General features: G+C 45.2%; 1 protein-coding gene across 1 annotated transcript in view; it reads right to left on the bottom strand.

The window, feature by feature from the left end:
- Positions 1-17,475, bottom strand: part of LOC124612938 (dual specificity tyrosine-phosphorylation-regulated kinase 4) — a 439,797-nt gene that overhangs the window by 160,611 nt on the left and 261,711 nt on the right. Inside the window, exon 2 of the mRNA XM_047141439.1 lies at positions 9,181-9,357. Within this exon, the coding sequence (XP_046997395.1) occupies positions 9,181-9,357 (177 nt within the window). The remainder of the gene's footprint in view (positions 1-9,180; positions 9,358-17,475) is intronic.

Genomic DNA, 17,475 nt, shown 5'->3' with positions numbered 1-17,475 from the left:
AGGGTATATATTCGTACAATACGTTAAATGAACGCTGTATTGTGGATCATAATCAAATTCCTGTCCATGTAAACGCTCTGCCGAATCTGAGTCACGCCGCGCGGAGTGGCAGCGCGGTTTAAGGCGCCATGTCACGGACTGCGCGGTCCCTCCCGCCGGAGGTTCGAGTCCTCCTTCGGGCACGGGTGTGTGTGTTGTCCTTAGCATACGTTAGTTTAAGTAGTGTGTGAGTCTAGGGGCCGATGATCTAAGCAGTTTGGTCCCATAGGAATTCACACACATTTGAACATTTGAATTTGATTCATGATTAGGTCGTCAGATTGCTACTTGCTTCCTAAAATTTTGGTTACGCGGCCGAAGTGATTTTGTGTGGAGTGAAGGAAAAGAATAAGTGTTGAATTAAGCAGGATGTTATTCGTTTCCTTTAACTAACTGAACAGAATCACATTTTATCTTTAGCAGATTGAGACTTTGGAAAGAAATTCGTAAACGTTGTGTAACCGAAGTTTAACGGATTCCTTTTAGCACTCATGTGAATGACCTCACACTTTTCGTCATTTAGGGTCAATTGTCGATTTTCGCACTACACATATATCTTTTCTAAATCGTTTTACAATTTGTTTTGATCTTCTGACGACTTTACTAGTCGATAAACGACAGCGTCATCTGTAAACAACCTAAGACGGTCGCTCAGATTGTCTCCCAAATCGTTCATATAGATAAGGAACAGCAGAGGGCCTTTAACGCTACCTTGGGGAACACCAGAAATCAGTTGTGTTTTACTCGATACCTTTATGTCAGTTACTACGAACTGTGACCTCTCTGAAAAGAAATCACGAAACCAATCATATAACTAAGACGATATTCCATAAGCACGCAATTTCACTACAAGCCACTTGCGTAGTACAGTGTCAAAAGCTTTCCGGAAATCCAGAAACACGGAATCGATCTGAAATCCCTTGTCGATAGCACTCAGCACTTCGTGCGAGTAAAGAGCTAGTTGTGTTTCAAGAGAATGATGTTTCCTGAATCCGTGTTGACTGTTGTCAATAGACCGTTTTCTTCGCGATAATTCAAAATGCTCGAATACAATATATATTCCAAAGTCCTGCTGCATATCGACGCTAATGATATTGGCCTGCAATTTAGTGGATTACACCTACTACTTTTCTTGCATATAGGTGCGACCTGTGCAACTTCCCAGTCTTTGGGTACGGATCTCGGTCGAGCGAACGGTTGTATATGATTGTTAAGTATGGAGTTATTGTATCAGCATACTCTAAATTAGAAACCTCGCTGGTATACAATCTGGACCGGAAGACTTGCTTCCGCTACGTGATTTAAGTTGCTCCTCTGCTCCCAGGATATCTGTTTCTGCATTACTCATGTTGGCAGCTGCTCTTGAGTCAAATTCTGGAATATTTACTTCGTCTTCTTTGGTGAAGGAATTTCGGAAGGCTGTGTTCAATAAATCTGCTTTGGCGGCACTACTTCGGTGCGCAAACAGTTTTCGATAAATACGAGCTACGAATTGAGCTAATTCGATGTAATATTAATCAATTATTCAAAAACAGTTTTAATCGCATTTATTATTATTATACCGCCAACCGGTTTCAACCCGACGTAGATGTCATCTTCTGGGCGTTTACACTGTGAAATTACAGATATCCGCCAGAAAGACTCCATTATACAACAGCTAAAATTACGTAAATTTAAAATATGTTACCCATTGGTCGACTTCTGGTGGTGTCACTCCTGTCTACATAACGGCAGGAAACTACGCGAGACTAACCCTTCGTATGGGCTTAAATAGCGTGCTGAGGTCACGTGAATAGACGGCAATACCCCAGCGGCGATCAACGACATTTAATACAGTTTATTATATGTAATCACTAGTTACCTTGGTTTAATAGAAATTTAAGTGACAGTAAATAACAGAAAACGGAACTATTCCATTTAAAAAGAGTTACTTACAATTATAGTGTTAATTGTAAAATAATAACAAATGTTCCGCAGTCAACTAGTAAAATTCGTAAAAGTATATTACATTATGTGCCATAATATAAATTTAAACAATTTGTGACACACAAAAACTGGTGTCGTCTTGCATTATAATATATCTATTCGTACTCAAATGTTTTCTACGTAAATGTACGAATATATATATTATAAGACAAGACGACAACCGTTTTTGTGTGTCACAAATTGTTTACATTTATATTATGGCACATAATGTAACATACTTTTACGAATTTTACGATTTGACTACGGAACATTTGTTATTATTTTACAATTAACACTATAATTGTAAGTAACTCTTTTTAAATGGAATAGTTCCGTTTTCTGTTATTTACTGTCACTTAAATTTCTACTAAACCAAGGTAACTAGTGATTACATATAATAAACTGTATTAAATGTCGTTGATCGCCGCTGGGGGTGTTGCCGTCTATTCACGTGACCTCAGCACGCTATTTAAGCCCATACGAAGGGTTAGTCTCGCGTAGTTTCCTGCCGTTATGTAGACAGGAGTGACACCACCAGAAGTCGACCAATGGGTAACATATTTTAAATTTACGTAATTTTAGCTGTTGTATAATGGAGTCTTTCTGGCGGATATCTGTAATTTCACAGTGTAAGCGCCCAGAAGATGACCCCTACGTCGGGTTGAAACCGGTTGGCGGAATAATAATAATAAATGTGATTAAGAGTGTTTCTGAATAATTGATTAATCATACTAATCGCTACTTCATCTCCACAACCATGTTGTCCAAAAATCGATGTAATATTGCCGCACACACGGCCGCTTTGCCCCGTTTTGGAGGGCCTGAGGGTTTTTTGGCAACAGGCTGTTCGTCCCATATCCCGGTGAGGGCGATAAGGGGCCCGTGAGACGCCGCGCCTATGTGCTCCTCCAGAGCTGCCCTCGTCTCGGGCGTGGCAAGGCCGGCGCCCGCCCGCGCGCCGCAGCCGCTGCTGCTGCCTGGCGACGCCCAAGGCCGTGTCAGCCACCTCGCCTCTGCTGCTGCTGCCTTTGTCCCTGCCACACTTGCTCCCTCATCCGGCGCGCCGCCTGGATCAGCCACCCGGCAGGTGCCACCCGCTCGCTTCTCTCCCCCCCCCCCCCCCTTTTTCTGCTCGTGTTGCCCGTACGTAACACAGCGCGGCTGTCAGCGCCTCGTGCTCATATCCTAGTCACCAAAGGTCATTTTTCAAGTGAAGTCAGAAACGGGACTAATTCTGATGGGCCAAAACATTATAACCAAGACTGACAGTGTGACTAAATGCCGCGCACGCTTGGCCAAATATCTCACGAAATAAGCGTCAAACGAAAAAACTACTAAGAACGAAACTCGTTTAGCTTGAAGGGGGAAACCAGATGGCGCTATGGTTGGCCCGCTAGATGGCGCTGCCATAGGTCAAACGGATATCAACTGCGTTTTTTTTAATAGGAACCCCCATTTTTATTACGTATTCGTGTAGTACGTAAAGAAATATGAATGTTTTAGTTAGACCAATTTTTCGCTTTGTGATAGATGGCGCTGTAGTAGCCACAAACGTATAAGTACGTGGTATCACGTAACATTCCGCCAGTGCTTGCTTCGTGATACATTACCCGTGTTGGTATTTTTAAAAACATCGGGAATCCGATACCTCGATATTTAAGAAGGATGCCATAATCGTACCTCGACATATACGAAAAACGTATCGACGTATCGAAAAAATGTTTAGACCTTTTGGCGTACAAAAATATCAGGTGCATATTATAAATATAATGGCTGTTTTAGAACTGTATATTTAAGTATTGATTTATTATTAGATATTCTGTACCTCAACAAGCTAGCAGCCTACCTACGCCCCTTAGGGCAAGAACTGAAAGGAAAACGACGTACGCTCATGCTTGGCGATAACCACTTTGCTACCAATGTAAGTGGCGCAATAAAAGGTCCCGTCGTTCGGTATCGTCAGATATCGGATATGTCCCGACTACTTTATGACGACTTCCCTGTATTTTCATTTCTGCCAACGCCAGCGACCTAGCACTTGTAGCGTCACAACTGAACAATGCGAGACTGGAATAGAAGGGAGAACCGATAAAAGTACTCAAACTACCCTCCGCCACACACCGTCAGGTGGCTTGCGGAGTATGGACGTAGATGTAGAACTGAATGGTGAAGTTAAACGTTGCAGTTGGTAGCGCTGAGCGCCGAATGCAGCCCTGCTGAATAGTCGCGCGGTGATGGGGCCATGCCACGGATTGCGCGGCCGCATGGGGGTGGGCGTTGTTCTTACCATAATTCAGTTTAAGTAGTGTGTAAGTCTAGGGACCGATGACCTCAGCAGTTTGGGCTCTTAGGAATTCACATACACACACACACACGCCGATTACATCAGCATTTCCCCTCACAAGTCTCCGCCTATCGCAAAGACCATTATTGTCATTTAGATTATTGTTCATCATTTTCAGCAACTATAAACGTAGGCTTCCGCGGCCGTTGTCACAGTCTATAAAATTCTGGGTTTGAGGCCGCATTGTCAACAATAAAATTCCGACGTTTCGGTGACTGTTGCAAGACGCCTTCTTCAGGGTGTACTGCTAAGTGGGACAGTACACCCTGATGAAGGCCTCTTGCAACAGTCGCCGAAACGTCGAAATTTTATACTTGACAATGCGATCTCAAACCCAGAAGAATCTTATTGACTGATTTTCAGCAACTGTTTTGAAGAATGATGATGTGAAGAAATAGCACACTAGTTACGTTAATAACTGTTGTTCTTTTAGAATTTTTTAACGCAACGGGTGTGCTATTTCTTCACACCAGGAGTATTGTTATCCCATTCACGAACACCACCTGCCATCCCCCCCCCCCCCCTCATTTTTGGTAAAATATCGATGCATCGGTTTTTTATCGACAACCTTTTTTCAATCTTGGATGTTCGGCTTTACGTTTCACAGTCACGTCACCAGTATCTACTTGGTCAACTTTAGAACGGTTGAAATCTCTCTGATGGATTTGTTATTCGGATGACTAGTACTCGTCGGAAGTCACTGACCTTCGCTGACCGATCCATTCTGCTGTTACTGGTTCTCTGTTGACAACACAATACTCCCAGCCTGGCGTGTCCACTTCTCGTGACATCTAGTGGTCGATTCGGCGTTACAAAGGGGTGTCCAGATAGTTTTGATGTGATAGTGTATACGGCCTTGCTCTCTCGCCATCTCGTGCCTCTAGCTGTTGCAGTGTTTCCGCCTGGTGTGTATGCTGTGCTCTCTAGCAGGGTTGAGGTTACGAATGCTGGCAGACACGCTGGCCAGTAGCCAGCGTAATGAGACGTGACCGAGGGGTCCGCGGTTGCAGGGGCGGGCGTGAGGGCGTGGTCCAGCCGTGCCGCGACTCACAACGCAGCAGCCGCGGCGGCCTTACCGTGGGAGCCGCCGACGCTCATTCACCTGCTGCTCTGCTCGCCTGCCCATCACCAACGGCTCGGTTTCTGCTTTGCTGGAGGAGCATGTCGGGCGAGCAGGCTGGTGAAGATGGGACGAGGGGACATTGGTAAGGGCGGCGCGATAATAAAAGCTTGCTCCGGCGGATGAGTTGAAGGATTCGGTGTACTGACTGCGAGGGGCAGCGGAAGCCTATGTCACCTGGAAATGGCTTCATCGCACTGGAGAGTAAAAATTTTGACAGGAAACGAGATCATAATGATACTGAATCTACTTGTGAGCGAAAATGGAGGAGTTGCTGGAGCAAAAAGCCCGACGAGAAATGGTCAAAAACAACGAGGTCGGGGAGGGCAGTTGCCCATTAATACCCCATCGCCATCCCCCACCCAGAAATAATCTTCATAGACAAGCCTTTCATCCTAACTCCTTAGGCAGAGGTATCAATTCAGTTTGGAGAAAGCCAGAACATGTCAATATTAACAGCCGGCCGGTGTGGCCGTGTGGTTCTAGGCGCTTCAGTCTGGAACTGCGTGACCGCTACGGTCGCAGGTTCGAATCCTGCCTCTGGCATGTGTGCGATGTCCTTAGGTCAGTTAGGTTTAAGTAGTTCTAAGTTCTAGGGGACTGATGACCTCAGATTGTTAAGTCCCATAGTGCTCAGAGCCATTTTTGAGATATTAACAAACAGCAAGCGTACGAAAGCCATTCGTCGTGAAATATCAAAATTATTTTGTCATTCACTGTAAAACTAACATAAGTTGATCTCGCTCCCCAAACCTACCTCACCCGTCAAGCCTCAATACAAACGACACTATTGGATAAATAATGCCGTTCCGAGATTTCCCACCCGTAATCGACAGCCGGCATTCAGATTCCTTTTTGGGTCCGTGGTTATTGTGACGCTGTCGAAATGGACGGGCTACGACGGAGCATGAGGGCGACCCGCCTGGATCGACTGAGGATGAGTATGTAAGAATGGAGATGGTTGCTGTGCAACCAGTCACAGATAGGATTGATGCTCGAGTGCTGACATGGTATGGGCGCGTCCGGCGGATGGAAGAACAACAATGGCCGTAGTGTTTGCTAATCGGTCTTCGCCAGGGAGAAGGATCCGAAGGAAGGAAACTGTTGTATCATTTTCGCCAAGAAGTTGCTTAGAAATTTTTTTGTCAAGAGCCGCATTCCAAAACATGAGTGCAGTTATAACTTCGGGTGTTCAGCAGAGATGCATACAGTAAGAAGAGTGAAGGTGGTAACAAATGCTTATTACATAAATTTAGTACGCCACAGGCAGTAGTTATTTGAAAAACAGCTATAAGCTGCTGATAAAGTAAATCTTTACTAAATATCGTTTTCGACCAACTGTTCGTCTTCAAGTACCATGAAATTATCTGCAACTCTCTGTATGACGATGTTCTTATTGTGGAATTTTACTGTGGACTCTGCAAGCCGAACGGCGGCTTTGATTTTATTTTGTCATTTTATGTTTTTTTTTATCGTACCGAAACGTGGATGATCGAAGCCGGTACTAAATAGAGAGTTATTTTATCGTCAGCTCTTGGTACTTATGAAATACAACCTTCTTCCAGGAATATACTCTTCTCTTCGGACACCGTGTGAGCAGGGTAGGGTTTACAAACAGCCCCCCCCCTCCATTTCCCCTGTACCCCTACTCCTTTGTAGGAAAAGAGAAAAACTATACCGAGGTGAAGAACCGAAAAAGCTTCTGGTACCTGGTGACGATGATCTGGTCGTGCAGAAAGTGTCATCACTTCTGTCTCTGCGCTGTTCATTTTTGCAACACAACCTACGACCAGCTTAGAGACAGAAGTGATGACACTTTCCGCAGGACCTGACCATGATTTTGCAGGACAATGCTCAAGCTTGAACAGTGCAAGCTGTTACTGATTTGTCTGACCGATGGGGCGGCTAAGTGCTATACCACCTACTGCACTCCCCTGACTTAAGCCATCGTAAGTTCAACTCGATTTCTAAACTGAAGGAAACACTTGACGCCATTCAGAACTGTTACAAATTCGTCGGGTAATAGACCGCGCCGTTCGAACTGTCAACTCAACTGGCACTGCTAAGAGTATCCTACGACTTCCACATCGCTGGCAACGGGTTAGACATAATGCTGGTGACAACTCTGAAGATCAGTAAATCGTTGAAACAGGTATCTATTTTGTACGAGCTGTAAATAAATAGTTGCCACTATGGAGAAGAAATAAAAACATTAAGGTTCGCCGTTGACATTGTTATTCTGTCAGAGACAGCAAAGGACTTGGAAGAGCAGTTGAATGGAATGGATAGTGTCTTGAAAGGAGGGTATAAGATGAACATCAACAAAAGCAAAACGAGGATAATGGAATGTAGTCGAATTAAGTCGGGTGATGCTGAGGGAATTAGATTAGGAAATGAAACACGTAAGGTACTGTAGGAGTTTTGCTATTTGGGGAGCAAAATAACTGATGATGGTCGAAGTAGAGAGGATATAAAATGTAGACTGGCAATGGCCAGGAAAGCGTTTCTGAAGAAGAGAAATTTGTTAACATCGAGTATAGATTTAAGTGTCAGGAAATCGTTTCTGAAAGTATTTGTATGGAGTGTAGCCATGTATGGAAGTGAAACATGGACGATAAATAGTTTAGACAAGAAGAGAATATTTCGAAATGTGGTGCTACAGAAGAATGCTGAAGATTAGATGAGTAGATCACATAACTAATGAGGAGGTATTGAATAGAATAGGGGAGAAGAGGAGTTTGTGGCACAACTTGACAAGAAGAAGGGACCGGTTGGTAGGACACGTTCTGAGGCATCAAGGGATCACCAATTTAGCATTGGAGGGCAGCATGAAGGATAAAAATCGTAGAGGGAGACCAAGAGATGAATACACGAAGCAGATTCAGAAGGATGTAGGCTGCAGTAGTTACTGGGAGATGAAGAAGCTTGCACAGGATAGAGTAGCGTGGAGAGTTGCATCAAACCAGTCTCAGGACTGAAGACCACAACAACAACAACATTAAAGTTCCAACCCTCGTGTCCGCTACATCCCGACTCTATTAAAGCTCCGTCGTGCATTGCGAGATAGAAACCCTGGGAAGATCACCCTGGAATAGGACAGGGCGTGTCCTCACACTGCTGCTGTCACTCTGGAGAAGACCAGAACACTTGGGAGGAAAATTATTGCACATCCTTCCTGCAATCCCGATTTGGCATCCTCCGACTATCATCTTTTTTGTGCTACTACGGAACAGATGTGAGGCCAACGCTTCCAGATGATGCAGGATGGTCGTGGATCAGTGTACCAGAGTCTTCGGGAAGCCGCAGCAGAGTTATATCGTAACAGTATTTTCAAACTCTCAGAACGACAGGAAATATGTGTGCAAAAAAATGGAGACTCCGTTGAAAAGTGACAAAGTGTGTAGATTAAGATGATGTGTTTGGTTCGTCTAGAAAATAAAGACAAAAAATTTTCAGAATTGTTGCAGATTTCTTCCAGTATTGGAAGCTAACACCCACATTTCGTTTCCTTGTTTGTGTTAATGTGTGTGTGGCCAAGTCTCCAGAACATACAAAGACGCCATCTTTCTTTTAGAGCCCCTAGGGCCGCGCCTACCTGACCTATGCGTAACTCCGGCAGTGAAAGTGCGTGATAGAGTATACAAACAGAATCATTTTCCCGCTCTATGACGAGGGAACTTAGGGGCGGTCGCAGAGCAGCGCCGGTACCTACCTCCGCCTTGGGGTGTGGCGGCTGGATGAGGGGCCTCCCGTGGCCGCCGCCGCCCCCGCCGCCCCCACCGCCGCCGCCGACATGCGGCGCGGGCACCGCTTTGCCGCCGGAGCCGCCTCCGCCTCCGCCCCCGCCGTACTTGCCCAACACGTCCTTGTGGTGGAGCGCCCCAGGACTCTGCAACACACAACGGCGGCCGCTGTCAGTCGAGGCAACCTGGCGCAGCTGACGGGCGCTAGCTCACTACCCACCACGTAGCCGCCTGTCTGCAAGGACGGCCGCAGCTCTTTGTTTACACGGCAGCAATAGGCGCCTGCGCTCGCCGCTCTCACACTGAAAATGCCACTTCGCGAATCTCTGGCAGGCTGTAGGCTAATGCTTATTGTTGTGTTGGCAGAAGAGCCAACACCGTGTTACTATTGGAGGCCGAAATGCACGCGTTTAGCTCACGCAGGCTGGCGTGAGGAGGGAAGGACTATACTGACGTGAGGTCTGGAACGTGACAAGGAATGAGAATTCAGAAAGCTGACGTAATTAGTTTGATACTGAACTTTAATCCATTAATGATGAACGTCGCTCTTGAAGGTACATGATTCATAATATTATCTGTTCAGATCCTGACGTACTTGTAGTAACTGAATATGGCACCTTGCTAGGTCGTAGCAAATGACGTAGCTGAAGCCTATGCTAAACTGTCGCCTCTGCAAATGAGAACGTATGTAGTCAGTGAACCATCGCTAGCAAAGTCGGCTGTACAACTGGGGCGAGTGATAGGGAGTCTTTCCAGACTAGACCTGCCGTGTGGCGGCGCTCGGTCTGCAATCACTGATAGTGGCGGCACGCGGGTCCGACGTATACTAACGGACCGCGGCCGATTTAAAGGCTACCACCTAGCAAGTGTGGTGTCTGGCGGTGACACCACACTTATGACAATAAAAACTTTGAACATAGCTGGTAAGGTTCAGTGACCGTGTCAGAATTATATTAGAACAAATAAGCCCTCGGTCACAAATATTAAATCAAAATTGACCAGGTTTCGACGCTACTATGAGCGTCGTCTTCAGAATAACATTAACTGTTCTAAAACATATTAGGTATATAATACATTAATAAAATTAAAGTTTGTGCTGACTGGAAAGAGATGCAGTACTTACAAGTCATATTTTAAAAAATCTAAGCCGGAAAGGCGACGTCATGAATAGTTGTAAATAAGATGGCGAGCCGCTAAGGGCTCCTCGTACTTGAGTGAACGAGGCTTGCAACCCTATAATGCATTAATAAAATTAAAGTTTGTACTGACTGGAAAGAGATGCAGTACTTACAAGTCACATTTTAAAAAATCTAAGCCGGAAACGCGACGTCATGAACCTTGTTCATTCAAGTACGAGTCTCCCTTTGTAATTTAACCCCCCCCCCTCCCTCCCCGTTTCCTTCCATTACTAAACTGAAAGACAACACAACGGAACAGAAGAGAATCGAAGCATTTCCGATGCGATGTTGTATAAAGAACGTTGAAAGTTAGGTGGAATGATAAGGTAAGATTGAGGAGGTTTTCCGCATCGGTGGGCAAAGGAGTACATGGAAAACACTGACAAGAAGAAGGAACAGGTTGATAGAAAATGTGTTAAGACGTAAGGGAATATCTTCCACGGTACTAGAGGGAGCTGCAGGAGGTAGAAACTATAGAGGAAGACAGAGGTCCGAATAAATCGAGAAAATAACTGAGGACCTAGACTGAAAGTGCTACTCTGACTTGAAAAGCTTGAAACAGGAGAGGAATTCGTGGCGGGCCACGTCAAACTAGTCAGAAGCTAACGACTCAAAAATAAATAAATGAGTAAATAAAAATTAAACAAAACTTATTATCCCCCGACCTCTAAGGATTTTTTCTATCGAACTAACCCGTCCTTTAGTCAACTCGTGTCATGAGACTCTATTCCTCTCAGTTATATTCAGTACATCTTCATTGATCGCTCAACCTACTTATCTAATCTTCAAAATTCTTCTTTATTTCAGAATCAACTGAGTCATATGGTTCCTAATCATGAAGATCAAAATGTTTAGAGCTTATGAAGCGTACTACATGGAAGTTTTCACAGTCTCTACGAATAGTAGAGAACATCGAACATAAATGCACGAACTCTAAATTACGCATCCAATTAATAAACAGAGTATTCCGAGGTGCAGGGCAACAATTCGCTTCAGTTTCTACACGTCAAAACATTTGGTCTTGCTGTGAGATGTTTTCGAGAAGCACTCTTCTTCAGCGGCTGCTCGAGGTATTAAGTCACCGAAAAAGTGTGCTGCTGAAGAAGAAAACGCAATTAATCTCCGAAAGAGGTAACCCAGAGAGCCCACGTCCGCTCTGGAACCACTCCTCCCACGTCCTATATGCAATGCATCAGGGAGGACATTAGGGGAGATGGATATTTATAACCGACCTGCCTCCCGTAAGGTGAGTGGCGAACTATGAAAATATATCCCAACCAGTTCTCGTTAGGCAACCAAATACTTGACAGATTGTGCAAAAATTCCCCGACACCTGAGAACTATTAACTAGTAAATTTCTGGTACTTACGCTGGGCGTCACGATCATTTTAGTTTTTTCTCTCTTTGTTTGATGAAATGTGCTGCTTTCATCCAAAATGAATCACTGGAGAGTAGCGAAAACTATCGGCCCCACACTTTCTTTACTATGGGGTATTTTTTTAATAGTGGCATCACCAGCACGTTATACATATGTTTAACATCGTAATCAGAACTTCAGATTGGTGTAACAGTAGCGTCAGCAAGACATTATATACACTCCTGGAAATGGAAAAAAGAACACATTGACACCGGTGTGTCAGACCCACCATACTTGCTCCGGACACTGCGAGAGGGCTGTACAAGCAATGATCACACGCACGACACAGCGGACACACCAGGAACCGCGGTGTTGGCCGTCGAATGGCGCTAGCTGCGCAGCATTTGTGCACCGCCGCCGTCAGTGTCAGCCAGTTTGCCGTGGCATACGGAGCTCCATCGCAGTCTTTAACACTGGTAGCATGCCGCGACAGCGTGGACGTGAACCGTATGTGCAGTTGACGGACTTTGAGCGAGGGCGTATAGTGGGCATGCGGGAGGCCGGGTGGACGTACCGCCGAATTGCTCAACACGTGAGGCGTGAGGTCTCCACAGTACATCGATGTTGTCGCCAGTGGTCGGCGGAAGGTGCACGTACCCGTCGACCTGGGACCGGACCGCAGCGACGCACGGATGCACGCCAAGACCGTAGGATCCTACGCAGTGCCGTAGGGGACCGCACCGCCACTTCCCAGCAAATTAGGGACATTGTTGCTCCTGGGGTATCGGCGAGGACCATTCGCAACCGTCTCCATGAAGCTGGGCTACGGTCCCGCACACCGTTAGGCCGTCTTCCGCTCACGCCCCAACATCGTGCAGCCCGCCTCCAGTGGTGTCGCGACAGGCGTGAATGGAGGGACGAATGGAGACGTGTCGTCTTCAGCGATGAGAGTCGCTTCTGCCTTGGTGCCAATGATGGTCGTATGCGTGTTTGGCGCCGTGCAGGTGAGCGCCACAATCAGGACTGCATACGACCGAGGCACACAGGGCCAACACCCGGCATCATGGTGTGGGGAGCGATCTCCTACACTGGCCGTACACCACTGGTGATCGTCGAGGGGACACTGAATAGTGCACGGTACATCCAAACCGTCATCGAACCCATCGTTCTACCATTACTAGACAGGCAAGGGAACTTGCTGTTCCAACAGGACAATGCACGTCCGCATGTATCCCGTGCCACCCAACGTGCTCTAGAAGGTGTAAGTCAACTACCCTGGCCAGCAAGATCTCCGGATCTGTCCCCCATTGAGCATGTTTGTGACTGGATGAAGCGTCGTCTCACGTGGTCTGCACGTCCAGCACGAACGCTGGTCCAACTGAGGCGCCAGGTGGAAATGGCATGGCAAGCCGTTCCACAGGACTACATCCAGCATCTCTACGATCGTCTCCATGGGAGAATAGCAGCCTGCATTGCTGCGAAAGGTGGATATACACTGTACTAGTGCCGACATTGTGCATGGTCTGTTGCCTGTGTCTATGTGCCTGTGGTTCTGTCAGTGTGATCATGTGATGTAATTGACCCCAGGAATGTGTCAATAAAGTTTCCCCTTCCTGGGACAATGAATTCACGGTGTTCTTATTTCAATTTCCAGGAGTGTATATATGTTTCACATCGTAATCAGAACTTCAGACTGGTATACTTTACGCATCATATAAACTTCAGATGAAATCAGTGTGAATGCTGATGAGATTCAGTTACCAGGTTTAGTGGCGGAGGCAGTTCATAACGCGTTTCTCGACCAGGCGAACTGTCTGGTTAGCTGTAAGTCAGAAGTACCGTGTACTTGTACGCTGACAGGACGTGGCTTCAGCTATACGTTTTACAAACGGCGTGCAGGTCCTCTGTATAAGGCAGGTGTCTTAGGTAAGTCCGTGTTTGATAATGGAAGAAAATTCGAGGCAGATGGTAGGGAGACACTCTTACATCGGAGACTACAGCTACGGGATCGCGCAGTGCAGTGATTCATGTCCGTGTATCAGAATAACGCCTTACGTAAAATGCCTCGCTCGTCGTGGGACGTCTTTATGTAATGACATAGAGCAGGCTTCAAGGCTAAAACCAGTCTTATGGAAAAAAACTTGCAATAAGCTGGGCAATGAAGGTCGAATGAAAAATAACCGAAAGACGGGCGACAGTTTTATTTTAGGTAGAAAAAATAGCAACAAACTACAAAAACTACGGAAAAAAAAAATGCAGACCGAAGTACGACAGCGTCGAAACGTTATATTCGTTCCCAGAGAAGTAATGTCTTTGGTGCGGCCATCACACTTGTGAGTTTTTCACTGCTTCCTTGAATCATTTCAAGGGAATGCTACGATAATTCCTTGAACAATATCAGACATTGTTCCTTGCGTCACTCTCGCAAGAAAGAAAAGAACGTGAAAACTTCATGCTGCTATTTTCGGCAGAGCAGAACTAGTCTGTTTTGAGGGACATAGCCTAATTCTGTTGCATTGTTTATAATAAATTAAAGCAGTTCGTTGCGTCAGAAAATATTTGGTCACGTTCCGGTGGTTGTTTACTTGAAAACCGTATTAAAAGTTTCCTGGAAGTTCCAGAAGGTGTTAAGTCTATTGGTCGATTCTAAAAGGGAGCAAAACCTGCGGCAGAAAGAAGGAAAAAATGAAGACAAGCGGCATTTGAAGCGCATTTGTTGTTGAAGTGCAGTTACGACGACGAAGGAGGGCACAGAATTATTTCTAAACTCTGTGAAGAAACACACCAACACATCTTCGTACAGCCACTTTCTGGCCTAGTTTGAGATGCAAAACCAGTAGACTTCGTGGTTCCACAGAAAAGCAAAACGGATATAAAAAATCAGACTCAGTAAAGGGAAGTATTATGGAAAATTACAACTCAACGTTCCCCAGAAGCCTTGGCTCCACACAGGTGGAATGAATAAAACGAAGTTCCATAATCAACATTAAATTTAATCACGGATCATTGGCGAGCCATCTTCACCGAAAGTAAACTGTTTGGAAACCAGCAAACGACTTCCTTAGAGCAGGTACATACCATCAACCAATATCGAACGATGTACCAGTTATTCTACACGAAAATAATATATTAATTTTAAAAATAATTATGAAATATGCTAGCTACTGAAACTGACCGTAGTTTAAATTAATTGATAATAAGTGTGTTTGAATGTGTTAATAATGTTTGAATGTAGTTCGTCCTATTACGACGCTGAACTGCCAGTATCGTTGCTGTGAAAATTTGCCAGTTTCTCGTCTGTGTAACTACATTGTCTGTTAAACAAACCAGTGTGACGCCACTCGTGGTGTTTGCTTGCGGTGATACCTGCAAGCACTTGCCTTCCGTTTCTAAGCATTACAGAAACCGCTCATACCTTAAAACCTTTAGATCAAAACACGACGATTTTTCCAAGGATCTGACTGGAGAGAAAATGAGAACAGCGACACCCGTTCTCAGCACAAAGAGCTGACGATCTACAAGTAAGAGGCGAGTCGTCTTACGATAATGACGTCATTGGTTCCAAGGGCAAAATCTCTGGCCGTCTGTGAGATCATCCGCCGGTTCCGGAACGAGCGGAAAGAGCACGGGCGGACAGGATAGAAGCGCGAGCGGTCTAGAGGTTTCACGAGCGAAAGGCACGTAGCGCGCGGTGGGCAAGGACAAGTCGACAAAGGCGCTTTCCTCCGTGTCTCCTTCCCGACAATGGCGCTGCTGTCCCGGGCCGCTAAAAAGGAGAAAGGTGATAAAAGGCGTACGCGATTGACTGCAGCAGAACTCCTGTTTTCTGAACAGGAGAAAATCTCGTACGTGCTGGCTTGTGCGCAACGGTATGAAGAGCGTGCAGTACAGCTTTCAATAATAATGGCAATATCTTAACTAATCATACAATGAAGGATTTCACGACCGGATGGTACTGTTGTTGTTAAATTCTTCCGGGTTATAAGGCCGTGGTCCATGGAATACTTCTATTCCTAACGTTTCTTCCAATACTACGTTGGACATCCTCAGAGGTATGGCTGGTCCTGTTGAGTCCTGCCCACTGACGAGTCGGGCGTCGGAGAGCGGCCTAAATATTAGGGAAAGTGGGCGTGGTCCAGCTTGCACATAGTAGCAGAGAGAAAACTAGTCAAAGATAAAACGTAACTATCGATAATAGTCCGTCATAGATAAAAATCATTTACGATCCTGTAACGCCACTGTCCATATCTCGCTTAATTTCATGGCCTCTTCTCTTCTATTAAAATTATCTTCACGCTTATAAATTTAATCACTAAAATAGCGGCGCATACCCTCTCAACAAGCGAAGTTTCATTTCTTTTGCTCCGCCCCTTCTGAGTGCTTCATTTTTGCTGTCAGGAGTTCAAATGCCGAAGTGTTTCATCACCTCGGGGCAGCGTGGCTCTCGCCCTCGAGTAGCCTCAGACGTGAACAGAGAGCCTTCATTTGTGACAGCACCTGTGCCTTCCAGACACGTCACTCCTGCGAGCTTACGTCTCTCGCACGGATCAATGAGTCACGTGCAATAAGCGTAGTCATAACGAACGCTGGCCCTTCGTCGGTCCCGCTCGGTTCAGCTTCTGAAAGGGATTTGTGTTTCTTATGGCAACAACTAGCGGTTTCTGTTCACATAACATAGTGTCAGTAGAGATGGAAAAAGCAAATAAATAAGGAGAATTGTTCAAGCAGAAAGTGCCTTCAGCAAAAAGAAGAAAATATTGAAGTCAAAACTTGTTGTTGTTGTGGTCTTCAGTCCAGAGACTGGTTTCATGCAGCTCTCCATGCTACTCTATCCTGTGCAAGCTTTTTCATCTCCCAGTACCTACTTGCGACCCATATCCTTCAGAATCTGTTTAGTGTATTCATCTCTTGGTCTCCCTCTACAATTCTTACCCTCCACGCTAAATTGGTGATCCCTTGATGCCTCAGAACATGTCCTACCAATTGATCCCTTCTACTCAAGTTGTGCCACAAATTTCTCTTCTCCCCAATTCTATTCAATACCTCCTCATTAGTTATGTGATCTACCCATCTAATCTTCAGCATTCTTCTGTAGCACCACATTTCGAAAGCTTCTCTTCTCGTTTTGTCTAAACTATTTATCATCCACGTTTCACTTCCATACGTGGCTACACTCCATACAAATACTTTCAGAAACGACATCCTGACACTTAAATCTTTACTCGATGTTAACAAATTTCTCTTCTTCAGAAACGCTTTCCTTGCCATTGCCAGTCTGCATTTTATATCCCCTCTACGTCGACAATCATCAGTTATTTTGCTCCCCAAATAGCAAATCTCATTTCTTTAAGCGTCTCGTTTCCTAATCTAATTCCTGCAGCATCCCCCGATTTAATTCTACTACATTCCAGTCAAAACTTAAGATCAAGAAAATCAGGAAAACGTAACTGAAAGCACATGTTTAAAGTACGGCAGTGTATCACTGTGAAACCTAGACCTTGAGGACTGAGGAAAGTAAAATACTGAATTCTAATGAGATATGGCAATACGTAACTAATGCACTGATAAGATCGCGAATGACCAAGTTCTTGAAAGAGTGGGGGAGAAGAAGTTTTCATGGAACATTATCGTATTGTAGACAGAAGACTTGAGATTCGTATTCATCTACTGAGAGGTGAGGGTTTCCTGTAAATAACAATAATGGAGGTATGTGCCAATAAAAAAAAGAA

Source organism: Schistocerca americana, chromosome 4, assembly GCF_021461395.2.
Source record: "Schistocerca americana isolate TAMUIC-IGC-003095 chromosome 4, iqSchAmer2.1, whole genome shotgun sequence".
NCBI classification, from domain to species: Eukaryota; Metazoa; Arthropoda; class Insecta; order Orthoptera; family Acrididae; genus Schistocerca; species Schistocerca americana.
Note: the sequence above shows the minus strand (reverse complement) of the source record. Positions and strands in the feature narration are given on the sequence as shown.